Raw genomic sequence first — 27,418 nt, 5'->3', positions numbered from 1 at the left:
GATGATCATAAGGGACTGTGGAAAAGGGAAATTATTTCCTTCACAGCAGTTTGTAGAACGAAAATGAGCGATGTAGCTATCCTACAGCTTTTGGTCAAGACCACACAGGTTTCATCTTACTACTTTTTTAAGGCCAGGAGTCAGCTTTCAGCACTGCAGACAAAAGTTAGGGTCAAGTCTCTACTGCTTGAACAGAAGCCCAACATAGATAAAAGATGGTGGGAAAAGAGATGGTTACTTGCTGGGAGCGTGAGGGGAAAGGCCATATCGGCAGAAGTATGCGATAGAGTGATCTAAAGCTGAGATCACGGACTATAATACGTGACCTACATCTTATTGAGCATATGCTCACCTACACTACTGTCTGCAGTGCCACTAGAATCCTAAATCTACCTGTGGTTTAGGGTCCTACTTAACATTTTGCATAGACCTAATAACAATTTTATGGTTGCTTAGAGCAAATCTAATGGTCCCTGAAAACTTATTTAATGCGGGGAAGGGAAACAGTTGCTTGAAAACAATATTTACCCAAAAGACTGGAATGGCTCATTAGATACATTTGTATGTGGGCTTTTTCACTTTACAGTGCATTATTGAAAATAAATACAAAAATTTAACAGCTCCCCTGGAACCACTTAATCCATCATGTACTTTCTCTGTACAGTTCCATGGTTTACTGTTGTGAAAATATAAAAAAGCTCTGCAGTGCAAAATACAATTCTTATTAAGTACTGCTACTGTTTCCAGCAAATCATTTCAATAAAATAACTCAGGCATTTAGGAACGTGATTTTTTAAAACTGTTGTAAAATTACTGCAATATATTTTACACAAACCATTTGCCAGATTTGATTTTGCTCAAATTAGGCTAATGTTTGTGATATGGCAGAAATGTGGATAAGCAACAAAAAAACCATTCAGGATGGAAGCAGGGAGTTTACAACTTCTACAAATTAAAATATTTTATATTTCTTCATTAAGAGATTAATAAAGCAATATATTCAATGATTAAAACTGTGCTAAGCTTTTACTTGGTGCTTCTGTGAGTACGCTCAGAGAGTAACTTGTGAAGCAGGCTCTAAAGCCAATGGGTTGGCTATACCAAATATATACCCTATTTTGTGAGATAGCTAAGCAAGCAGTGGAAAAAAAATAATCTTTTGCATTAATTCTATTAATCACTGATAAGGGACTCAAAATAATTAATTAAGGAATAATTTTTGAAGTTAGATGTCCTGATAATTTTGCAGCCTGATTTTATGCTAGATGCAGAGCACCCATAAATCAAGTTTAGACACAGAAGTCATTCACTATTGTTATTAACAATACCAAAAATAACACAACAAGAGGGCACAAACTCAGCTATTATTCCTTTGGTGTTTGACAACAATTTAAATTGAAGAAAACAAATCTCGAACTACCCTTCTACATATGATGAAACATACAGGATACTCATAGAGAACAACAAAATAGTTAAAAATATGTTGCTCATTGCTGAACACTTATGCTACATTTGATCGTGAAATTCTTAGCTTTTTGGATATTAGGTGCAAAAAAGTGCAAAGAATATTTAGTTAACTGTTACAGTACCACATTACAAAAAGTATTTTCTAGGCCACAAAGGCCACTGCTGATATAATTTCTATTAAGACAAATGTATACACAAAATAGGTTTTCAGTCTCCACATATATATATATATATATATATCTGTTTCTATATCAACCTTGCAAAATCATGATGTAGATGATCTAGGCCACAGAATCTCATGATGATAACAATGATGGGAGGAAAAAAACCCCACAGAGGAGAGCTTGTTCTACAATTTAAAAAATTACTCACCCAGAGCAAATGCAGGAATGAAATTCTGCAAGGCTGAGCTGTATTTATGGTGATGAAAATACAATCTTGAGCAGGGAGGATCAGTGTTCAGCATTACCAACCCTCTCTGGGAAAAACTGTTTCTGTCTAGAGGCCATAAATAGCAATCTGGAATGGACATTCAAAAACTTGGGTTGGAGCCTTTTCTTTTTTTTTTTCTTTTTTAATTTGAAAAGAATGTCTGAAAGATTTATTTATTTCTTTGCTTGCTTGCTGTGTTTGTAGGCACAGAAGGCAAGGTATAAAACATGCCTCCTTTTTTGCCTTAGAAACACCTGTAATGTTAAGACCAGCCTTCCTAAATTTCCTGGAGCCGTTAAGACACTTCAAGGCGTATTTGACTGTCTTAGAGATTAGTTAGCAGAATGGAGGGACCGGACCTTTATAAACATATTCTGTGTCAACCAGGCCAAGCTAATCAAGACAAAACAGTTCTTCAGAAGTCTGTCTAAACTGCCTTTTCCCTTCATAACTAGATTAATTCTCACAAATTCTTCGATCATCATAAACCAATCTTCCATTGGCGTTTTTGTCGTGTATGACACTTTTCTTCCGTAAAAATGCTGTTTTGGAAAATATTACCTTCTCAGTTTTCTTTTTACTTTACAAAGATACAAAAAGAGCCACCACCTCAACTTTTTTCTATTTGCAGTTCAGCTTTCAAAATCTCAGCCCCAATCATGCAGTCTTTGCCATGTTCTTCACAGAAAGAAAAAAACCCAGAAAACAAACAAACAAACAAAAATAACTATCTGATTGAGGTAAACTGCAGTGTTAAAAAGAGCTAAATCCACAAAATAATGTGTAGTTCTCTTACAGTTTCTAAAGCAGCTCACTTCAGCCAATAGGTTTTTTGCATTTGCTGTCACTATGTATCCTAATAAATGAGTTTACTAGTTTATAAAATTGTGACATTTCAATTTATCTCTCTCCATATATTGACACAAAACATATCTCAAATTCATATTTAGCATATAATTCTAGAGGCGTACAGCCAGGGACCAGAAACTATTCCACATGAGCTATGCACTTAGTCAAAATAACTTCAAAGAAATCTAATAACTGTCACATTAAATCAAGAATCAGAAAACCATTGTGCGTAACTGCAGTTTTTGGTCATTATTTCGAACAGCTGAAATACACTTAATCAATTCCTTTACTTCAGAGCATTCTCTCATCTACAGTTGGACCTGCGTAAAGATCAAGTAAGGACTGCATGATGCCAGCAGCAAATGGGCTGCTTTGAAGGGGCTGGATGCACCTCATCAGGAGACACCTACATCTCTGCGGAGCTGCATTGACTTCCACACAACTCATTGCAGACATTAGTTTCCCACAACGATACCCGTACATGCACTGCTCGGTGCCATGCAGAGACATCCAGACTCGCTCTTCATCAGCTGGTGGGTAGCTGAAGCAAAGCAGCCACAGAGTACAGCCACCTTCCTGGGCGTGCGTGGCTGGTTGTTTTGCTGGACAGGCTAAGGAGTTCCCGTAGGGACAGCCGGCATCTTGGTTGCTGGAAGATTATACCTGCATAGATCCAGTTGTGAGACCTGTTCCATAGAGGCTGAACTAAAACCCAGTGAAGCCAGTAAGGTCCTTCTCATTGGCTTCAGTGGGCTTTTGATCAGCCCTTCCTCCCTGCCCAAGGAATGAACTGATTTTCCAAACAGTCAAAACATGACAACAGTTGGTTTATCATGCAACATTCGGTTTGAAGTATTATCTTGAGAAGTCATACAGGATTTAGTGCAATTTAGAAGAAATTTACTACATGAGCTATATATGACTATTTGCTCTTTCTCAAAAGAATTAGGCGTTACAACCTGCAGTGATTTTGAATTGCTTAAGGGTTTGTGGGTTTTTTTTCTGATTTCTTTGTCTAAGCAAAGATATAGGTCATATCAAAACACTGCTTGGATATAACACTGGTTATATGCCAGCAAGAAAACAGGTGAATGAATTTGTATGAGGAAGGTTTATATTTGGCTCAAGTCAACTTCATTCATAAGTTAAGAAATTATTATAAACTGTAATATAAGACTTAGAATAGGAAAAATGTGTTTTAATAAAAAAATATGGACACAGTTCATCTGCGGAAGCCAAACCTTCTTTTTATGTAGATGTGAGCTACAAGAGAGCTTTGAACACTGGACATGATGAATCCACTCCTGTTCCCTAGGGCGTAAGCGGTGGTTTTGGTGATGAACAAGATCCCTGGCTATCAAAACTGGTTGCTCGGCCAGGTAACTGCAAGAAAAGTGTTAGTTTTACAAATGTCATCATATCTGGATGTGCATCATACTCATTTCAGAGGATAAGAGACTCCCTCAAAAAAGAACACAAATCACACCTAGAACCTTTCTGGATCAAAGTTTCCAGCAGAACTAATAATGGAAATAAAATCCCTAAAGTGACCGCCTAAAAATGCCTGTGACTCATTTCACAGAGTGGGTTTATTTCACCAATCAATCAGGGGTGGTACCTCTGTCTCCAAACTTACATTATCCAGAGAGTGCCACAAACCTCTAAAAAGAGACTTCCCTGCTGCATTGACTCAGCCTCCTTGCCCTCACACTGTTCTTCAGGTGTTTTACGGAAACCTTGCTGTTGGGCTTTTCCTACCTGTCACTGGACATGCTGTGCAGCCACGTGCTACACAGTGGGGAAACCAAGTGGCCCGTGAAGCCTCAGACAGCAACTCATTTTTCTGCAGAGATTGCTTTTGGGAAGGGCTAAACAGTGTGTCCTCTGTTTCCCCAGCCGGGGCTTGCTGCATCTTGGGGCTTCAATATGAATCATTCTGAGTCCAAAGGTGTGAGCATTTTGCATACAGAAAGCCAACAAAATGTGATTATTGGTTGAAGAGGGTTGAAGAGGGCTGAAGAGGGAGACCAAGCCCAGAGACTTGTAGGTATAATCACCCATGCATTGGAAGCTTATTCAAGCTTCCAATAAGTGTCTGTTTGAGTAACTCTGATAATACCTTTGGTAGCTTCTGGTATGTTGCCTCAATTTAGCCTAATTAGCAGGCCAGTTCCAGATTAATGTTTTAGCAACATTCAGGCTAAAGATTTTTGAATAGGAAATGGTTGCTTTTGAAATACTTGCAAATGATCTCTTCCAAGTGGTCGTAAAGCTCCTTATCATAATCTCTGGAAATTTTAAATGTCTTAATTTACTCTTACGATGCCATCAGCGCATCACAGAAAGATTTGAAATGGCACATTTAAGTAATCAATAAATGCATGCACCTCGATTTAGGTTGTGCTAAGGATCTCAGGAGCCCATAGGTACGAAAGAATCAAAAACATTCAATATACAGAGAAGAAGAAAATTTCCCTACTTCTTACCTCTACTAGTGGATGCCAGTGAGTTATTGGTTTACGTGGGTAAGCCAGCATTTCATTCCAATGATCTCTTCCAAGCCCTTCAGCATCAATTCCTGTCCGACATACCCCAATGACCTCATTGTGCCCTACTCTGAGAATTGCAGAGAGGCAGAAATTTTTTAATAAAAATAGTTTTAATAACATCTGTTGTATAATTCTGTTTAACGGTTTAGTGGAGCACAGAATACATGCCCAAAACTTTCACCTTACATATTACAGGTATTAGTTTTAGTGGTACCATAGTAATATTAAGTTCTGTAATGGTAGCATCAAAAATGTCCAGCCACTACCAGCGTGCTTCCAGCAGCTATAAAAATAGCAATGAACACTTAACCCTTGTCATTAAAACGTTACAAACCGAAAGACACAAGGACAGAAAAAGACCGTAATACACCAAATGATCTAGAAGGAAAGCATGCTTAAATTTTGTGGGAGAGTAAGGTGAAGGAAAATGGTAGGGAATATATTTCCTGCTATGAATCCTTCAGACATCATTTCACACTACATTTCCCAGATTTAACTGTTGTGGTCATTGGAACTTCAGTGAAAAATGTGAAAGGCAAGAGACATAGCCGTAACAGGCTATACCTTTAATACTTCTTACTCCTGGCAGTGCCATAGACTTATTGAGGGACTCCAGAAAGTAATTTTCTGTCCCTTGCCTATATGTACCTTAGACTAACGTTTCCTAACTTCCTCTTAGCAAACGCTTTGAAAGGAGCAGCTGAAGAGGACTGAAAAGTGTACAAGTTACTGTGCTCTTCTCCCTCTAACAGCACCACCGTGTCCCTTTCACATCTGACTGAGAAAGTCTTCCTGGCAGAAGTTGGAGGACAATCAGAAATCTGATGGCAAGGAAAAACAAGCTGAAGGTTCGTATTACTAAAGTAGGCTTTCACTGTTTATTTGCTCTGCAATCTCAAGAGCTCATTACTAATAGCACTTGAATGAAGCAGACTTGGCTCAGGCACGATTCTGTCAGTCACTGTCTAGTTTAACCTACAGTCCTTGTGCCACGCAGGAGTCTCTTCCTGTCAGTTCTCAGTGAGGACATAGATAATTGAGGCTCAGATTTGTTATTAGCGAGGGCTGAACCCAAAGGTTACAAAGCTTCTTTATTGAGTCAACCAAAGAATTAATTGTGACTTAATTCAACAAGGTAATTAGAATCTAATTCTTTTTAGTCATCTAAATTTTATTTGACTTCAAATACCTGCCATTTAAATAGAGATTAGAGGTATGAGAGCTTTTTTTAAACTGGGAGACATACCCGATTTGCAAAGTTTTTACATAGTCCAGCCACCAGAGGGGGACAGAAATGTATGCCAAGGCTAGTGGCCTGTAAGAAGATTGAGCCACTTTTCTTCCTCATCATAGTTATTTATAACACAGAGAAAATGGCCTGAGCTCTAAAAGGTGTAGAAGCTTTAAACCTCTTCATGAAAAGACCCAAAGGTTTTATCTTTTGTGACACTGAACCTACTTGAAAGTTCAAGGAGGTAGAAAGCAGTCGCTTGCAATGATCGGGTAACTTCTCACCGAAGATTAATGGTCAGAAAGCAAACTGTGCTTACCGATCGTAATCCATCACTGCAATGGAGAGGCTGACCTGGTCCACATTCTCTGGAGGGATATCAAAGATGATGGCCTCATTATAAACAGGATTGAGCGTGTTCTTCTTCGTGGTCGTTTTCCTCTTTTTCAGTCTTCGACCCTCACACATCAGTGACACTTTGACATATGGATCTGAGTAACAGATAATCAGTCGTGTGCATTTGGACTCAAAGGCATTCAGATGTGTAGCATAAGAGCAGTATTTTTTTGTTGGAATGTCATATTGATAAGACAAAAAATTACAACGATTTTAGTGATGCTAGCAAACACTGCTTCCAATATGCTGTCAAGGTACAGGCATTCTGAACAGACATACTGACTGCCAGACCAAAGATAGCCAGTAGATCTGTACAAGGCCTATACTCATTCTCCCACTACTTCCATTTCACAACCATGTTAAACACACAAAACCCAAGGAGTTCCTATTGGTCCCTTTCCTGAAGAGACTCTGCCTTTTTATTTAAAAAAAAAGTACATTCACCTGATGCGCCAGTTATATCCATTGCTTTGAGATTCCTACATTTGATGACTGTTAACGTCATTCTCCCAGCAGTAGGCAAATAACAAAGGGAAAACATGATCTCACCCAAATCTATGCTTTCCTGAAAAAGAAAAGCAATGATTAGAAATCTGACCATACTGCCAACAATTCAGTTCAGACCATGCAAAATTTTAGAATTTCCTTTTTTAACATAAGAGACTTCTTTTGCAGCCTCATGTGCTTTTGAACAGGTCACAAATAATTTTCAGAAATTATTTCCATAAAGGACAGAAAGAGTATCAACAGGATAATATTTCAGTGATGGGATTTAGAGTTACTAAACTGAGATATTAAAACAAAAGCAGAGTCAAAACTTTCGGGATTCCTGATATGTTTGTGTTGAATTCACACAAATGAAAAGATGCTGAATGTAGAATATCAAGTTCTGCTCTTGAAAAGACTCAAACTCCACCACCCCCAATAGAAAGAAATCTGGTGGGATATTTTAATCGCATACATTTACATGACTTTTAGCCACTGGAATTTATGTAGGAGCTTTATTTCTGCACACATGTATGCATATGAAAAGTTTATCCTAAGTGCTTTAAAAAGACAAATGTGCTTGTAAAAGATGCTTGCTTTATTACTCTTACTGTGTTCTGATCTAGAAGAAAAGCAAAGTAAAGGAGTAGCATCTACAATTTTCCTGGCTCAACAGCAACTTTTTGGAGGATAATATACTTGGAAAGATGGACAAGGGCCATATGGATCTTAATAACCTTCACAAAGATATAGTTTCTATGTTGAGAAAATGTGCTGTGAATTTATGCAATATGATGTTGCTGTATAGTTCAGATGCTACAACGTTTGAGAAATGTAATATAAGGAAGGGAGGTTCCATCAGTTCTTATTTTTTCTTTTCTCACAGCACTATCCTAATACTGCAAAGGTTCAGTTGTTGAGATGGTAGTTATGTTCTAAATTGTTTCTGTTCTTCTAAGATTTTAAATACATCCCCCCAAAAAGCCCAAAGAAAACTCTGTATTAAGAAAAACTCAGGATTTTTAAATATGAGTTTGTAAGGAGCACGTAAGGAAGTCACTTCTGTAAGGCAGCCACTCTCAAGCATGCTCATGCAATCTCAAAGGACTTTTTTTTGAGTACTACTAAAAAGCTTATTTTTAATATCTTAGCTTCAATGTTTTATCTGTCAAACCTACAGCTATCCCAGGAGTACAAATTTGTTTGAGAATTGCTGGATTTATGGTACAGCTGTTTTCGCATCAGAAGGGAAGCATGATATATTTTTAAATGATACATACTAAAATAATGATTGATGTGTAGATGACAAATACATTGCTTATAGTTATGAGACAGACTGGGGCTTCCTGTTCACATTTTTCAGCTGCTTATATGAACAGTTTTATTGACTTTCTCTGGGTTAATACTCTGTCTAAATTGAAATTGGTACTTCAGATCTTTCTTGAGTAAAGATGGACTTAATCACATGCTCCAGAGTGTTTTGCTTTGTTTTGTTTTTTCCTCTCTGTATTGCAGACTTTAAATTGAAGAATGCAGTTTTAGAATAGCTTTAAATTCTCTGTTGCACTGTTAATAAAATATTGACACTTTTTTTGTAGGTTGGTCAATTCACATGTTCAGTCATTTTGCTGGGATTCTGTTCTGAGAGTTAATAGATTGATAAGCACGTGAACATGCACTGAGGGCAAATTTCATCCTTTTCGGGATTTCAGGGTTTCAGATTTCTCAGGATTTCAAAACGATTTAGCTCATTCAGTCAACATAGGATAATACAGCTATTTGACAACTCCTTAGCCCAGCCCCTTCCTTTGCCACACAGCATGCAGAATTTTGTACCACAGAGTACATTAATAAAGTCACTTTTCTGTAACAGAAAATATAAATAAAACTTGAAGAAATTAAGTGCAATTCTTTTCACTCATTTGTTACAGTGGCAAATGCTCTGTTGTATTTTACAGTTTTTGTCATACCTGAAATCTGTTTTAAGCACAGCTTCTGTTACTAGCATTACATTCTGAATTCAGAGTCTGATTGCTGTTCCTCATACCCATATCTCAAAAAGATCTCATTCTTTTGTTTGAAAAGTAAATATGGTTCCCCCACATCCAGTGCTTCAAAGTTTAAGGTCTATGTTGAGAGAGGTGATGAAGATGAGTTGGATCATTAAACACAGTGGGCAGCTCATAAAAAGGAATAATTCTTCCTTCTTCAGAGAGACGACTTGTGTAGGTGAATAGAGAAAAAGTCATTTTTGGAAGATGGAAGTATGAATTTGACTATTCTATTATTGCTTTTTGAAGAGAAACTGAATAGGCACTTAAAAGATTGGGTAAGTTCAAATGATAAACAAGAATACAGACAGGACTATTTCCCATGACTTAAATACTTTAAAAAAAACGTTGCTCAAAATACTTGCAAAACTCCATATGGTGGTTACTCTACCATATTTTTTTGAAGAGCAGAGAAAAGCATCGGGCTTAATAAAATGGCAACCATTTGAGGCTTATGCTCAGTCTTTTTTCTTTCCTTTCTGAACACTGTGTACTTAAGTTATATTGAAAAAGAATTTGGAAAATCCCCTACAATCAAATCCAGTGGTTTTGACCATGCGATGAATGAGCAAGATGCCTTTATGCAAAAAGAAATGGTTGGATAATAAATGAGGTGAATCTATTTGCTCCGCACAGCAGACTGTACAAAAGGCAGATGTACTGAAGTTATCAGAGCTCTGTAACCAGTGTTACTGGCTACTCAGTGTGAAGTGGTAAGGGATGGTTTTAGGATTTGGAAAAGACTCTCTACCACTACACTGTTTATGCAGGCATTTTCTGACACCTATGACCTATACCTGGAAAAAAACGTGCCTTGTGCTGCCCTGAAATATCTGATTTTCTTGTTGTGGAACAACACTCATGTTGCTTTACATGCTATTTCAATAGATAAATTCTGCAGTAGACCAGAATAGATACTATTTCAAGTAAACACTGTCATCTATATCAAAGACATTTATGAGTCACTCATTGTAAGATCAAAGGGAGAGAAATAAAATTAGTAGTGATCCAGCACTACTCTGTAGACACCATTTAATTCACCTCCTGGTGGACAGAACTGGCTGTTACAGATTGCCACCACAGACTAGGAGTTCCCATGGTCCTCTGATTGAGTTAAAGGACAAGTTCTTTCAGAATCCTTTAAACAACTCTGAGGATTTTATCTTTTTAATTTAATTTGGTATCAGTTGTGGCAGCTGATTTTTTTCTGAAAGTTTTGTAGACAGTGTCTTTTTGGTTAGTAAGGAATACAAAGTCCTAGTACTTTTACTCAGTTTCTACTCCAAACATCTGCTGAGATTGGTGGTCTTTCTTCATACTGGAGTGAACTGACAATATTTTGTTAGGACCTCTACAGGTCATAGGGCAACTGGGAATTAAGACATTAAAATGCATCATTAAAATAAATATTCTTTGGAAATCAATCAAACGGGGTGAATCCAAAGACTTAGGAACTTTTAAATGTTCTTTTGAAGGATTAAGACTAAAATTATGCATATGTATATGATGCATCAGAGACTGAGTATTAGGTAAAATGCCTGGGATATCATCATTTCCCCTCCACACTTTTTTGTTAACTTAAGCACTAAATGTTCTTGAATTTGGAGCTAAAAACACAAGTCCAGACCTAGATGAGCAAAGTAAGGCTCAGCATTTAAACTTTAGTCTTTGTCTACCACATTGATTATCACAAGTAACATATTTAAATGACCTGGATCCTTAAGTGTTATTGATTTTAATTGAGATTTAAAAATAGGATTTAAATTACTTCAGAATCCTGGTGGTCTAGAAAATTCATATTTTTCTCACTTTATAATCACTAGATAATTAAGTTCATACAAGTCATCTGACAGGAACCCTTCAGTACAAGCCAATCTGAGGAAGCCAAGGCAGAGACTGCCCTCAAAAATCACGTCTGCATTACAGTCCACCTCAAACAAAACACAACTCAGAAGACACAAACCTGGACCCAGTGGTTGCCTTTTATGCAAATTTTTAACTGTGCTTCAAATTGTCTTACATGTATCATATAATTGCACATTACTTGGGTAACTCCCATGAGATTTTATCTCTTTCTTAGGCCTATTTTGAGTTTTCCTTTTTCTTACTAAATGAAACTTAGATTTCAATTAACAGCTAGCTTTACAGATGCTCATAATGATTCCCCCCCCCAACTTCCAATAACCGGTACAAAAAACGCAGCATCTAGCACAGCTGCACTAATGCAAAAGGAAGCATTTGTTGGTACTGCATATCTCTTCTTCATCTATTTCCCTTTTGTGCGCACAAGCCATCATACAGAACTAAGGAACTGGAACAGTGGTAAGTGCTATACCAGCTTCAGCTATTTTTATGGCTCCCGGTTTACCTCACTATCCAATCCATTTTCTGGCATAGCAATGCTAGAACAAATAAAACAAAAACACTGATCTGAAATGCATACGTCAGCTATTCAGATGAACTTGGGGTTTTTTATCTACAGAATACAGATTCTTCAAATAGAGTAATTCTTATCTGACACAAGCAACCACACCTGAATGGATGTGCTAATAATTTTTTCCATTAGGTTACCAAGGCTCTGTACGCATTCCCTGCTTTATGGGCTTCTGGGAAATCAGTCCAGGGGTTAGCAAAGTTGGATGAAAAAAGGTCCTTATTCTGTTTTTGTTATCAGCCCCAATGGACACCAGTGCTCTCATTTTCACACTTATGCCTATAGATGTAGCAGCATTTCTACAGAGGCTGTGCTCCCTACTCAAAATAGGGATAAACGGGAGGCATGTGAGGAGAAGTTTGAAGCCCTTGCAGAGGAGTGTTAATCAGCCTGATTGAGTTTTTAGAACAGCTGTTGCTGGAGAAAGCTTTGCTGTATCTTATTGCAACTAATTTTCCCAGTTGTTTTCATTAAATTCAACAGAACCGGCAACTTGTAGCTAAGTACCTCCACAGATTCAGTGAGGAAGTTAGAGGTCCTTCCATATTCAGGGTAGTTTCTTCTCAAGTATCACCACCCATAAGTCTGAACTGAACAGGAAAAACTATTAACTGACTACACTGACAGCATAAGGACTTCTACAGTCTCCCTCCTGTAATCCAAGATCTTAACCGTTTTCCTCTGCTAGCAGAAGTGAAAAGCTTATAGGGAGCTGGTATGTGAAATAAGGTGTCATTTTTGGATCACAAATGAACTCTATGCCTTTTTTTTACCAATGTTTGTTTTTTCTTCTTTTTCTCTAGTTTTTCAGGTTTTGCTATTCAAATAAAGTCTTAGAAGAGCAACTTGCTAGAGATTCTTATAAAGAACTATATACATGTTACTGGAACCAAAAGCTTTATACACTTTTATTGTTACCAGTGTGTCATTAATTTCCATGGTTAAGGTAACAAGTATTTGCACAATTAATACTGCATTAGAAATGAAATTCCCTCAAAAAATTCCTTGTTACTTTCATTATAATTCAGATCATCATAACACACAGTAAGTAATCATTTTAATTCTTAATCTCAATTTTAATATCCAGAACTACTTTCCTATTAATTGTAATTTAAATTATGGTTTAAAGATTGCATGTAAGAGTAGCATAGCAAAAATACGAAGCATGGCATGAATTTGTTTTGTATTGATTCCTAAAAAAGTGATTTGCAAATTTTTTTCTCTTCATTTTCCTGCTGTATTTTGAGTAAGCATCTATACTAAGTAACAACAATTTTTCAGATACCAAAGAAGTTATTCAGGCATTTACATTCCTAGACTTTTAGCTGCTTCCTTTGGTCACACTGAAAATTGCTTTTCTGTATAGTGTGTAAATTTAAAGAAAAATGCATTGGCAGATCTAGACTTGAATACTGCAGGAAGATAATTCTCTCAAAGGACAGATTTCTCTTTCTCTCTCTCTTTTTTTCTTGTTCTGTTTAGAAACACGTTACATAAATTCCTCCTTTCCAGTAAGAACTACTGACCTCAAGCTTCAAGAATCAGCGATAAAATAAAACATAACTATAAATGTTGGGGGTTGGACGGAAAAAAAAGAGGAGGGATATCTGTCCTCCCAGACAGTTAGCTAAGAATGTGTTAAGACATCTCTGGTTTTGAGGTATAGATCAAGAGTTAATGACAGGAAGGAGCCGTACAGAAAACTATCAGTTTATTTTCTCATCTATGCATGTAGACTTTGATGGTATTTATGCTAACACAGAAGTTGTAAAAGTTACAGGACGCTCAAAGTGGAGAGCTAATTCTACCACCTCTCAAGGGGATTTTACCTTGGAAACCTTGTCCCCACAGCTAATATTTATTTTCCTCTCCTGTTATTCTTTGCATATCAAATCAAACTCATTTTCTCCCTCCCAGCACCACTTATTGATCGAGCTGTTGTCCTGGGAAATGAATCAATGAGGTTTGTGTTTGTTCTTGCCTCTGTGGAAGACAGTATGGAAGCAGTGGGGCCCGTTGCTCTATAATGACTGCGTCTCCTGCTTGGGGAGGCCTCGTGCTTGTTTTCACCTGACATCCTAATTGCTCTGGGTAAGCGCAGCTGCTGACTGCAGTCCTGATGGCCTGGAGAGGACTCCCTGAGACAGCACACTGGGTCCAGCAGGCTGGATGCTCTCAGTAACACCCCGCAAAGCCTCCTGAGTCCTTCTTTTGTCACTCCCTCTGTACAAAACCATCTGCCTCATGCACCAGGGGGGTAGTTTCATCTTGCCAGGCAGCAAGGAAGCCCATTTCTGCTTCACAACAGCTGAGAACAGAGGTACTTCTGTGAACTAACCGAGGCATCTACTGGCACATGAATGAACCAAAATGTAAGTGGCTTCCCATATAAAAATGATCTTCCGAAGCAGCAATACATTGACTGCAAAGAGACTATCTGCAGCAAGAAACTCAGAGAGCACTTAGGGCACAGCAGGTCAGTCAAGCCGTACACCTTAGCATAGCTACCACGGTACCGCCTGGACTCAGAGATATTAATTTCCCTTGAGAAAACCATGGACTTAGTTCATCTAATGTTTCTTACTTTTAAGGTAGACTGAAACTAGTAGTTTGCCTTTATCGAAGCAGAATATTCAAATCATTTGTTGTTTCAAATGAAAAGAAACATTCAATAATACCTCCACCACTTTCAGTAACTGGACAGAAACCCACCCTTTCTCCATCACCTTTTCTAGTTGTCCCCCAGACATAAAGCAGTCCCAAACCTAAATGAAAAACCTCAACACATTTACTGTAAAGGCTGACCCGGAGTATTCTCTCATCTGCTCAGGAGCAGGTGATTACCTGAATCCTCTGTGTTGCTGGTCCTGAGTAGAAATGACAAGCGCCAGCTATTCTTGGCTTTAAAGGGGCTGTTCCTATTATAGAGATGATAAATGCTTCTATACTCCTTCACAACTCTTTCACATTGTGTTAAAGCTTTTATGTACATTTCCAGAAACACTAATAGTCTAAGTCTATTCTGAGGAGGGTGGCTAACCGTAGGGCATAGTCCACTACGCTGCTGGTGATAAAACATTTCCTGATAGTGCTGCTCTTTCAACACTAAAAAACAGGACAATCCTCACAATGTAGCCTCAAAGTTTGACTGCCATAGACATATCTTTGTCAGCTCTATGCCACTATTGCCTTACTCAGAGTAAGGCCTAGTGTGCTGTTTTCTGTCTACTTATGAAATAGCGAACTATGGAGAAAACTAAGCAAAGATAACGTCTGCAATCTCTCTGGGTGAACTGCAGAGCTGGGCTTCATTCTTGTTTGGTCAGGAAGTCAGAAGAATGTTTTTCCATAACAGAGGCCAACAGCTATCAGCATTACCTCTTTGACATCCTACTTTAGCAAGTGTTTGAGCTAAGTGAACTGAGACAAAATCTTACTGTCCCGCTTATTAAAAAAAAAAAAAAGGTGTTTAAGCACTTCTGTTTTTTGCAGCAATGCTATTCAGTTATATTCCAGGTGGTCTAGAAACAGCAATCACACATCATGGGCATCACATGAAGTCTGTGTCCTTACAAAACCTTCTTTCATATCCCACTTCACAAATCAGAGAACTGCAGCACTTAAATGCCTGGTGCCGGAAAACTAAATAATAATCAAGTTCCATCTGTCTACGTGAGATAATTCAAGAGGCTACAAGTATATGACAGCTCCATGACTAACATCCCCAAGAGACTACCACTGTGCTGGAAATGGCTTTCATCTAAATTCTGAGCGCTATTTTTTTTTGCCAATTGCACAGTTTCCTATAATTGATTATACTAAGAGAGTTCACACAGTACCTTTGGAAAAAAAAATGTTTCTGACAATCACTTGTCAATATTTTCAAGCAATGACGTTAGAGGCAGAGATTTCCAAAGCAATCAATCATTTTTAAAAGTGTAATAGGAAGTTAATAAACTTTTACATCCAGAAAGTGTTAGATCACAAGAGGTGGTCTTTTTGGCTAAACAATTTTACAACAATGAATATTTGCACTTAAGTGCTTGTTAGCAATTCCAATAAATGGGTTTTCTTTTTTGACAGTATGCGGTATATTTTGCTAGTAACAAAATCTCAGAAATGTATGCAAAACTGACATGCACCTTGCGAAAACAGAAGCTAGACACATTGACTAAACAATCCATTTGATATTATTGGTTTGCCTCTGATATTATGGATTGATTTCCTAAAGCTTATTAAGAAATACAGTATTCCAATACACTGAACAACCTTCACAGGTGGTCCAAAGCTGCCTCTTAAGATTTTCTTGGTTTTAATTAATCAAACGAACAGAAGTAAATGATAGATTATTTATTGAAAATTCAATCACCCATTTATAAGCAAAATTTGGGAATATTAATATCATCAGATATCTAGGATACTTCTTTTCCACAACCAATTTTACACCAAATTTACTTTGATAATTTAACATTAAGAAATGAAAATGCTTTAGCACTTACAACAGGTACATGCTACATACACGTACAATAGCTGTAGGTTTTCTACATAACATATAACAGAGAAACAATGATATGAATGAAAAGATAAAGGAACAAAATACAAACTACAAAAGATGAATAAATATCAACAGTTGAAAACCATAGGAATAAAAATGAGCATGTGGGGGGCCAATCCTGCACTTCCATAAAATAGTTTCAAATTACTATTATGAGAAAAAAAAATAATAATCCAAATGTAGATTCCCACAGAGTCATTGGTTTTATGGCCAAAAGGACTCAGCGCAACCAGCCAGTCCGATTTTCCCCAGACTGCGTATTTCCTGTACCAAATAAAAACCCTTTACGGATGCGCAAGCAAAACTTTTAAAAATGATGTTAACTACTGGCAGAGAGTCTTTGCACAGCAGAGAATCTCCAGTTCCCCTGTGATAAATCCTTTCACTGGTAAAATGTTGCAGTTCATTTCCTTGGTAAATCTGCCTAGTAGGCGTTCAACTCCGAGAATCTTATGTCATAAAAATAGTTTCTTTCCAAGCAGGTAATAGGAATTATTTATACCCTCACTCTACCTTTTGAATAGAAAATTCTTGGCTATGGGAGAGGTGTAAGAGACTCAAAGCTGAGGAGAGGCTCCTTCTGCTGTGTTTTTACAGTTTTGGACCAATCTTTTGTTCTATTACTTCTGCCGTTTTCTACCATCTATCATTTAGCAACAACATGAGCAAACCACTGGGTGTAGGAAGCATGTCTGAACAACAGGCTGAAAAACTTCACAGAACATACAACAAAACAGAGCAGAGGTGAAGAAGGAAAAAGCATGAGAAATATATTTGCAGAATTGCATCTTGGTTCCTATGCTCTACTGTGTAAGGACCTTCCCACTGAGACAGGCAGTTTGTTTTTTAAAGATTCTTTATGAGCACCAAAGCACCACTTGCCTGGAGTGAAGTTATTTTTCACTAACTGTAGAACTAGAGAGATCTTTTTTTTTTACAGTTTAATCCAAGTCCAATTGAGTCTGGCAAGTGTTAGTTATTTAACTGCTATTTAGTGACTTTGGTAAACTTTAGATCTAGTGCTTAAAGCTGTAATTCTCCGTTCCTTAACACCTTATACACTGTTTATTCCTGTGCAGGATTGGCTCCCTCACCTTACAGTTTCTGACACGGCAGAACTAGAAACCTTTATTACTAACCAATTTTAATCTACATGAAACAGCTGAAGTAAAACACAAGGCAGCACATTGCACATATAGTATCAGGATATCTTATAAGAGGATTTCATTTTGCCAGGAAAAATAAATTTAATCAGTTTCTTACTTGCCTTTCTGAGGATTGTGTAAGGCTTGTAAAAGCTGATGCAGTCACCCAATGATAGAGGATATCTCAATTTTATGTGTTTATTGTTAATGGTTTAAGTGCAGACAACTTATTCACGCACACAGAATACTGCAAACTATACTGGCTGAAAGGCTGAAATCCAAAAACTCCATGCTTTCTTTTAAACTTCAGACATTGTAGAACACCAGCAGAGTGAATTAAGCGCTCTAAGTGCTAAGTGCTAACCTTTAGTAAGGAAGAAATTTGAATTAGAATTCAGTGCCAAGATTAGCAACCATTTTCATCCAGATGTATATTAATATGTCTCTCAACTGCATAATTTGGTATGGCATTTCAATCTGCTCAAAACAAATGATGAATAGTTCAGGGATTCTAATTTGCTGAAGCCATTCTAGTTATCAGCTAAAAATCTCACACACGCGCCTGTTGCAAAGGACCGGTGAGCATTTAAATGATTACTAAAGTACTGAAGATAATATCAAAGCTAGAAGAAATTTAAAAAATTATTACTGGGCTATTATTCTAAGACCTTAAACACAGATTCAATTTTAAGCTTGAGAACACAGTTCTTAAATTTACCTGAAACCTGAGGTTGATCAAACTAAGCAAACACAGATGCGGTTTTCTGGAGGTGGGCCGGAGGCTGCTCAGATCCGTTTGGTAGACCCAGCAGTTAAAACAAATAGCTGTTTTTGTGAATTCACATTCAAAAACTCTCTTCACTATGCTGCACTCCCTAATATTTCTCAGTCCTTAGGAAACACATTGCTTATGCTCAAACCGGTGAGGAAATACCACTCCTCTTTGTCCTCCTTGTCATGCAGCCTTAGACTTCCCTGCCTAGCAGGTATGAACAGCACAAACACATTTGGGAAAAGAGGCATGGGAAGTCTCCGGCTCTATTGAAGGGATGACAAGAAGCTTCTGTCACTGAAGCAGTGTCTAGTACTGCTCTGTCCTCTGTTCATCCCTGCTGTGGAAGTCCAGCCCATACTCAAAGCAAGGGATGACTCAGACTGTTTGGGATATCTCCACAGAACAAGAGATGGGAGAAATTCTGTATAAATAGCATAGTAGTTAAAAAAACCAAAACCAACAAAACCCCCCACACTCCACCACTTAATTTTCCCCCCCACCCTCCCCCCCTTAAATTCCAGCCAGGGAAGATGAGTTTGGATTTCAAGGTTAATAAAAACAATGTTTGGAGACTGGTGGTTTTCCCGCTGGTAGCCTGTCATCCATCCTGTCCTCTATGCACGGGCCTCCTTTTCTTGCTTGCAACAATAAACAAAGAATATCTGTTTCCTAACTCTACTTGCTTGTGCTTCTTGAGTCTTGCTAGTAATAGGCAACAAAACCAATACATCTACTGGGGACCCTAAGCACGGGGCAGCCAGTGAAGAACATTTTACACTTCAAGCATTTTTAGCCCCCCTCTCTTCCTTCACAAGATTCCCAACCTGTGAAAATCTGCAAACAGGAGCAGGACAGGGCCTGTTCCTTAATAGATGGTCATTTTGAAGGACAGGGTATTCTGCTAACAGGAGAATTTTAATTGTTCTTGTTAAGCAGTGACTTTGGTGATATACTATTTAATTAATAAACTTAATTTATATTTGCACTGTGAGCCACAAGGGTGATGGCATGTTCCCAGAAGATTTTTCAGTAATTACACTTTATAGCTTCCTAAGCGTCATATTCTCTGTGCTTAAAGGCATTGACAACTTTTTTTTTTTTTTTTCCTTCCAGACTCTGCTGATAAACAGGATGCTCTGCCACAAACTACAAAAGAGAAATGAAAATACCACATTAATGCTTTTGGAACACATTACTTACTGTGGTGGCACAGTGGATGTCTTTCCATACATTGGCTTCCCTGGAGAGATCTGAGACTTCAAAAAGGTTATCAAGAATAACTTCCCCAATCATGTCATGTCTAGAAAATCTGTCAAAATCATAAACACTGAAATGCAATTTCCTGTTGCTGAGTTGATCATAGGCTACAGGAAACTGAAAGGTTTCATCAAAGACAGGATTTAATGTCTTTCTGTGAACTCGTGTCTGAAACTTCTTTTTCCTATCTGGAAGCAGATAAATCTTAACGTAGGGGTCGGATGTTCCTGTGAAGTCTTTAGCAGGTAGATCTAAGGCTTTGACAATTGTGACAGCCAGAAGTTCATTCTCATAATCATACCGGAGAGTGAAGTTAAGTTTTCCACATGTTTTCACATCTTCTTGTTGCCCATCAGAATCCACAGACTTCTGTTTGTAGAGTTCCGGTTTTATTCTCCCAATGCTGGTTGTCGTCTCTCCCCTTTGCAAAATCGGATCTGTCCCCATGTTAAAATCAACACTGGACACTTGCATCTGCCTTGGCAAGTGCCTCCTGAAAGAATTGTGCCTGCACACATACACACACACACAAAATGAGCCATGGTTACCTCCGGGAAAAGACCTGGCTACTACTAAGCAGAAAATACAAGACGACCAAATTAGTAAGGGTTTCTCTCTTTAAAATAATTAAAATAATGCCCCCCGACCCCAACTGTTTTGCAAGTGTTAAAACATCCTCAAGAAGAAATGGTAATTCAGAATGAACTACTTGGCCCGAGAGACACCCCGTGTCCTGGCAATACATATATTTATAACCTTGTTTTCAGGCTATGCAGCTGAAGCTGAATTCAGGTTCTTTCGCAAAACAAGTTGACAGCTCCAACATTGCTTGATCCCACTGCGCTAGGGCCTGAGTAAAGTATAGTCAGGCAGAAAAGCAATCACTTGCAGAATTGTCATCAGTACTTCCTCATTTTTGGAGGTATTCCTTGGTGGGTTTCCAATTAAATATTTACCAAGCTTCATGTTGATCGCTGTGAAAGGCACCTGAAAAGGCCACCTGAAAAGGCCACGCGGAGCTATGTCTGGAGGTTTTCAGCATAGTGCTTTGCCACCCTACAACATTTTATATACACCTGCTTGGCATTTGCTAAACTGAGGTACAGGCTGCCTTCTCCAGTCATATTTGGAACATTTTGTTCTGGCTGCAACACATTTCAGAGTTTTGGTCAACATTTTCTGCTACAGGTTTTTTTTCCTTCTGTTCTCACACTCTGCTGTGTAGTTTATTAGAAAGCTGTACTCCTAGCAAGAAACAATATGTTTAAATCCTTGTAATTCTGAATACGTTGTTGCATAAGCACATGTATTTATGGGCTTATCTTGAATCATGAAAATCAATGGAAATTTGTGCCTTTCCTACTAAGAGTGAAATCAAACCCTTGGTATGCCATACAGCCTTACGGTAGCATAAAAACACCGGTCAAAGAGCTTCATAGAATTAAGCATCAGCAGATGATCCCACTGTCCAGTTTATTTTTTGGACATTTTCACATTTTCTTGGTACTTCACCACCCCAACAATCTGTACTGGAAAAGCTCACTACCTCCTCCTGTGAGCATACTTAGTTGCCATTAAAAACCAATTTAATTGTCAGAATTTCCTCTGCTTTTTGCAATCAATTGCTTATTAATGCCAGATGCAGCCTTGCCTTATTGCTTGGTTTCCCTGTGGTGTTGTGTTCTGAAAACAAGAGGTGTCACAGCTGTGTGTTTCTTTCTTTAAATCAGAAATGCAAATTGTCCATTTGAAAGCAACCAGGACTCATTTCATAGATATTATTTGTATTTTTTGCTGTAAGTGAAGTGGTTGCAGAAGGCTTGAAGCACAAAACTACCACAGTTCAGCCGAGCAGAGATACAAGAGGGTAACTTGCAGCCATTAAATAATAGACAAGAACGTTTCCCTTTTTGGCTGTTTCAGTACTGGTAGGTGCATCGAGCAGTCCTATCGTAACACAAGAATAGGGGAGGGAGAACTTTGTAGTCTAGATTTGAAGTAGCTCCAAAAAATCCAGGTGTTTTGATGCCAAATTTAGATGAACAATACACCCCTCTCATAACACGCTCTACCTTTCTTTTTTTTGCAGACAAATCGAAAGGTTTTCTATTCTCTTAAATGTTAAAACTCACTGAATTCACAGTATACCATGTCTACATTGGAATGGAGTGAGGGATCAAAAGGCCCTAACTAGTCAGAAAAGTACAATATTGTCCTCAGGGAGTTTTAGGGCTGTCCTTGTGCCTTTGTCCTTCAAGAAGTCCAGCCTCAAAGGTATGCTAAACACAGGGAAGTAACTGAACTCCATCCAAAAGGTAGTGGCAATAAATGTTTGGGTATGCAGCAATTTAGGCACTAGCTCTCTAGTATCTCTGACTCATAACGAAGTGCAGGAAGACTGTGTTACTGCCACTTCTACCTGTGCTAATGAAACATGTGCAGGTAGGCTCTCCTGAGTGCTCCTCACGCCTGCAGCTGTAGTACTGAGATATCTGGATAATCATGTTCAAACCCTGCCATAGACAAGCAGTTGAGAAAACTCTCTACGCAGGGAAACAGTGAAGCTGACTGTATTGCATTTCCAGTTTGAGTGGATACATGACAAATTCTCTTTTCCTCGCTTTCTCTTGCATTTATGAAGATCTGAGTTAATACTTGTAAAAGTAATATATAAAACCCCAAATCTATGACTTCTAACCTTTCAAATTTTCAAACTTCGGGCATGTAAGAACCTCTAGTGAACACAGTCATTGTTGCAAGATGTCACTAAGTAAAACAGTGCAGCTGTATGGCTGTTCCCAACGGGAACCAGCAGCACTTTTGCTCTAGTAAGCCAAAGTTCTAATTACATAGTGCCTAGAATCTGTTCTGAGTCACAGCATTTCACCAAGATAGCTAATTGGTCTGTTAATTATTAAGATGCTTCATTGTTGTCATGGCAACATATTTATCTTCCTTTGTTCTGCAATAACAAAGGAATTAATGACTGTGATAATGAAGTACAAGGATGTCAGGCAACCAGGTTGTGAAAATGCTGCGAAGTTACTAACGTGTGCAAATCCAGATAATTCAACCCCTACCGGCTCTTATGTAGCACTCCTATAACAGACATGCCTTCCTTAACTCAGAACAAATACATTTCGAGTGACAGTAAATCTGTATGTGAATATCTGATATGAAATTGTGCTTGAATAGGAATAATGATAGTATGAAGCTGATTTCTAACTCAGTACGATTGACTTATCTAAGACAGAAGAGAAGGACAGGATGCTGAATTATGATATGACTGGAGATTTATGAGGCATGGCTCTGGACTAGCTTTCCTAGATGACGTTACACCAAACTTTTGAACCAAATCCAGGAACGGACACCAGCACTTGTGGTATTTAGACAGAACAGAGGCTGCTGTCTCCCCCTTGCAATCACTAAAGTCAACAGACCTGCTTGTTTTTCTTTAACAAGCTTCATATTCCCTACCAGCACCTCCTTGTTGATGAGAACAAGGTCCAGCACAGCACCTCTCCTTGTTGGCTCCTCTATCACTTGGAGAAGGAAGTTATCATCAGTGCATTCCAGGAACCTCCTGGATTGCTTATGCCCTCCAACAGATATTGGGATGGTTGAAGTCCCCCCAGAGGACTAAGGCTTGCGAACGTGAGGCTGCTCCTATCTGTCTACAGAGGGACTCATCCACTCGATCTTCCTGGTTGGGTGGTCTGTAGCAGACCCCCACTGTAACATCACCTGTCCCCACCCTCCCTTTAATCTTGACCCATAACCTCTTGGTGGGCTCCTCGTCTGTCCCCAGGCAGAGCTCCATGCACTCCAGCTGGTCACTGACACAGAGGGCAACACCCCCTCCTTGTCTTCCCTGCCTGTCCTTCATAAAGAGCATGTATCCTTGCATTCCAACAGTCCAGAAGGAAACGGGAGACCTGGTTACCTGGGATGTGGAGAAGGCTGAGGTATTCGATGACTTTTTAGTCTTAGTCATTACTGGCAAGAGCTCTAGCCACACCGTCCAAGTCACAGAAGGCAAAGGCAGGGACTGAGAGAATGAAGTACTGCCTACTATAGAAGATCAGGTACGAGACCAGCTAAGGAACCTGAAGATGCACAAGTCCACAGGACCTGATGAAATCCATCTGCGGGTCCTGAGGGAACTGGCGGATGAAGTTGCTAAGCCACTATCCATTATATTTGAGAAGTCGTGGCAGTCCAGTGAAGTTCCCGCTGACTGAAGAAGGGGAAATATAACCCCCATTTTTAAAAAAGGAAGAAAGGAAGACCTGGGGAACTACAGGCCAGTCAGTCTCACCTCTGTGCCCAGCCAGATCATGGAGCAGATCCTAGTGAAATCTCTGCTAAGGCACATGGAAAATAAGGAGGTGACTGGTGACAGTCAACATGGTTTCACTAAACGCAAATTGTGTCTGACAAATTGTGTAGCCTTCTACAACAGAGTTACAGCGTTGGTGGATAAGGGAAGAACAACTGACATCATCTACCTGGACTTGTGCAAAGTATTTGACACTGTCCCGCACAACATCCTCGTCTCTAAATTGGAGAGACACAGATTTGATAGATGGACCACTCTGAGGATAAGGAATTGGCTTTGATGGTCACACTCAAAGAGTTGAGGTGAACAGCTCAATGTCCAAGCAGAGACCAGTGATGAGTGGTGTTCCTCAGGGGTCAGTACCGGGACAGGTGCTGTTTAACATCTTTGTTGGCAACATGGACAGTGGTGTTGAGTGCACCCTCAGCAGGTTTGCCAACGACACCAAGCTGTGTGGTGTGGTTGACATGCTGGAGGGAAGGGATGCCATACAGAGGGACCTGGACAGCCTTGAGAGGTGGGCCTGTGCAAACTTCATGAAGATCAACAAGGCCAAGTGCACATGGATCGGGGCAATCCCAAGCACAAATACAGGCTGGGTGGTGGAGAATGAATAGAGAACAGCCCTGAGAAGAAGTACTTGGATGTGCTGACTGATGAGAAGCTCAACATGACCTGGCAATGTGCGCTTGCAGCCCAGAAAGACACCGCATCCTGGGCTGCATCAAAATAAGTGTGTCCAGCAGGTCAAAGGAGGCGATTCTGCCCCTCTGCGCCACTCTCGTGAGACCCCACCTGGAGTACTGCATCCAGCTCTGGGGCCCCCAACATAAGAAGAACACGGACCTGTTGGAGCAAGTCCAGAGAAGGGCCACGAAGATGATCAGAGGGGTGGAGCCCCTCTCCTGTGAAGACAGGCTGAAAGAGTTGGGGTTGTTCAGCCTGGAGAAGAAAAGGCTCTGGGGAGACCTTATAGTGTCCTTCCAGTAATTAAAGGGGACCTACAGGAAAGATGGGGAGGGACTCTTTGGATAGGATGAGGGGTAATGGCTTCAAATTGGAAGAGGGAAGATTTAGATTAGATATTAGGAAGAAATTCTTCACTCTGAAGGTGGTGAGGCACTGGAACAGGTTACCCAGAGAAGTCGTGGATGTCCCATCCCTGGAAGTGTTCAAGGCCGGGTTGGATTGGGCTTTGAGCAGCCTGGTCTAGTGGGAGGTGTCCCTGCCCATGGCAGGGGGACTGGAACTAGACGATCTTTAAGGTCCCTTCCAACCCAAACTATTCTATGATTCCTAAGCACCTCATTTTTGCCTTTATGTCTCTTGGAAACCAACTTACTCTTTGCAGAGCTGAATGATAAGCTCCTCTCCTACCTAATGCTAAAGAGCAAAAAGCATGGCCTTTGAAAATACAGGTGAAAGTTTGATGGAAGGAATAACATAGAAGCAATAAACTATATTACAGAATATTTTCACAAAGTACTTGGAAGAGTGGTCCTCAATAACTCAGAGCAAAAATATTTGTAAATGAACACCAGTGATTCAGGACTTCTACCATAGTTTAATTGGGATCAAGGACTAAAGGGCTTTTTTTTTTTTTTTTAACAAGCAGATCTTTTCATATTATCAGGAACTATGAAAATTATATAGTTCTGATTAAGCAGAAATTCATCATTTCCCTACACTGACATGTCTTCATCTTAAATGTACAGTCTATAAAAAGTGATTAGGCACATTTTATTATTGCTCTGAATGGCTTCTTAAAATCCTTATGCTTCAATTAAAATGACTTAATATGATTCTATTTCTTTTATTAAGAGCTGATGGCTGCAAGAACCTATCATAGAACTGGTTACAATCCTTTTCTTTGCCCCAGCTCAGGTGCGATCAGTGTAGAGGACACAATCCAGACAGCAGACATTTCCATTAGGCCCTTTGTCAATGGAATGCAGTTAGGAGATGGTGCATTTGGGCCACTCAGGACTCCTGAATACAATGAAGCACTGCTGCATTGAAGGGGCCTGCTAATGGCTCCCCTTTATTTAGAGATCCCCAATGAAAGAGTAATCCAGAAAGCTGGTTTAAATGTCCAGTCTTCATCTCACACATGATATTCTTGGCAGCAATAATTAATAGGGGCTGTTGGAAGATTAAAGTCACTTAAGGCAGGCAGGGGTATAGAAAAAAATGCATTTACCAACACAGAAAGGACCATTTCTGGGTAATTTTAAAGACACATCTCATTCTAAACATGTTTTGTAGCAAAGGTGCAGAGTTTTTCATCAAAGTGTAAAGGACGGTGATGTCTTCAAACACCCTGCTATTAATTGGCTGAGGTGGGATAACCAAGGTTACTCAAAGCAAAGGAACTGTCCTCTCAGGAGAGATTTAACCCTGTTAATCTTGAGACGATAAAAAGAAAAAGCACCCTTACAAAGTTTCCAACATGTGCAGAAAGAGTGGGATTGATGGCAGGTTTTAATTTTGTAAAACTGTTCTTGGCTTCGCAGATATTTTATATGCATTTAGATCCCAGTCCAAATCACTCTAGAGGTCTGTGGGAATACTTTCACAGCCTGAAGTAACTCTGGATTGTGTCCCTGGAACTTCTGTCTTCTGCTATAGTACCACAGGGACTATTCAAGTCCATTTGCCAGCCAGATATTTCTTCTGTCTGTTCAGAAAGTCAGACAGTCTGATTACCTTCAGATTTACCTGTTGCTACTTGATGGATAAAACTCTTGCTATTAGGTAACAGCGAGTTGTGTAACACCCTTGTCATGCTAAGCTGCATCAGTTTTGGTCCCTCTGTGTTTAGTCTAACAGTTACAATTTCAAAGTTGCCTTCCCAGTATTTTGGAAATGTTCCTCAGAGCGACTTGGATACTGTGCTCCCTCTCCTAGCAGACGGGTACAGTGGAGCCAGGCATAGCCAGGGCAATATGGCTTAAAGCCAGATGTAGAGTCTCATAATTCAGGAGATGGTTCAGCTGTTAAAGTCAGTTAGACCTCCCCTGGCTGCAGTGCTCTCATTTTTGGGAACCTCCTGTGGTTGCCTGCTGGCTGTTCCACAGTGTTGGAATAGCTGGGAAAAAGCATTTCAGCACTCACCACCACGAGTGCACTGAGCTGGCAAAACATTGTCTTAGGGACTCACAGAAGGCCAGCAAAGTATATGCCCCCTAAATGTAATGCATGTGTCTTTTCCAACCTTGTGCCTCCAACAATTACTGTGAATGTGAGCTTTTTTTTTGCCTTTTTTTTTTTTACGCCTTTTTTTTTTTTTCCTTTGGTAGCATGTGTTCATGTAGCAAATGTTTTATTGAGGGAAAGCTACTTCCTATACAGTATTTGTATTCTTATTTATGGCATTGTGTAACACTTCAGGTGCCTCCTTTAACCTTAATTTTCCCATTCTTTGTTTATAAAACATCCCTTCTTTTTTTTTT

The 27,418-nt window shown here is 39.2% G+C and overlaps 1 protein-coding gene across 1 annotated transcript in view; it reads right to left on the bottom strand.

Annotated features, from left to right (window-relative positions):
• Positions 1-2,043: 2,043 nt before the first annotated feature.
• Positions 2,044-27,418, bottom strand: part of SYT10 (synaptotagmin 10) — a 39,161-nt gene continuing 13,786 nt past the window's right edge. Inside the window, exons 3-7 of the mRNA XM_074582888.1 lie at positions 19,571-20,135; positions 7,369-7,489; positions 6,848-7,019; positions 5,235-5,364; positions 2,044-4,131 (exon numbers count right to left, since the gene is read on the bottom strand). Of these exons, the coding sequence (XP_074438989.1) occupies positions 4,060-4,131; positions 5,235-5,364; positions 6,848-7,019; positions 7,369-7,489; positions 19,571-20,135 (1,060 nt within the window). The 3' untranslated portion in view covers positions 2,044-4,059. The remainder of the gene's footprint in view (positions 4,132-5,234; positions 5,365-6,847; positions 7,020-7,368; positions 7,490-19,570; positions 20,136-27,418) is intronic.

This window comes from Larus michahellis, chromosome 1 (genome assembly GCF_964199755.1).
Source record: "Larus michahellis chromosome 1, bLarMic1.1, whole genome shotgun sequence".
In the NCBI taxonomy this organism is placed as follows: Eukaryota; Metazoa; Chordata; class Aves; order Charadriiformes; family Laridae; genus Larus; species Larus michahellis.
Note: the sequence above shows the minus strand (reverse complement) of the source record. Positions and strands in the feature narration are given on the sequence as shown.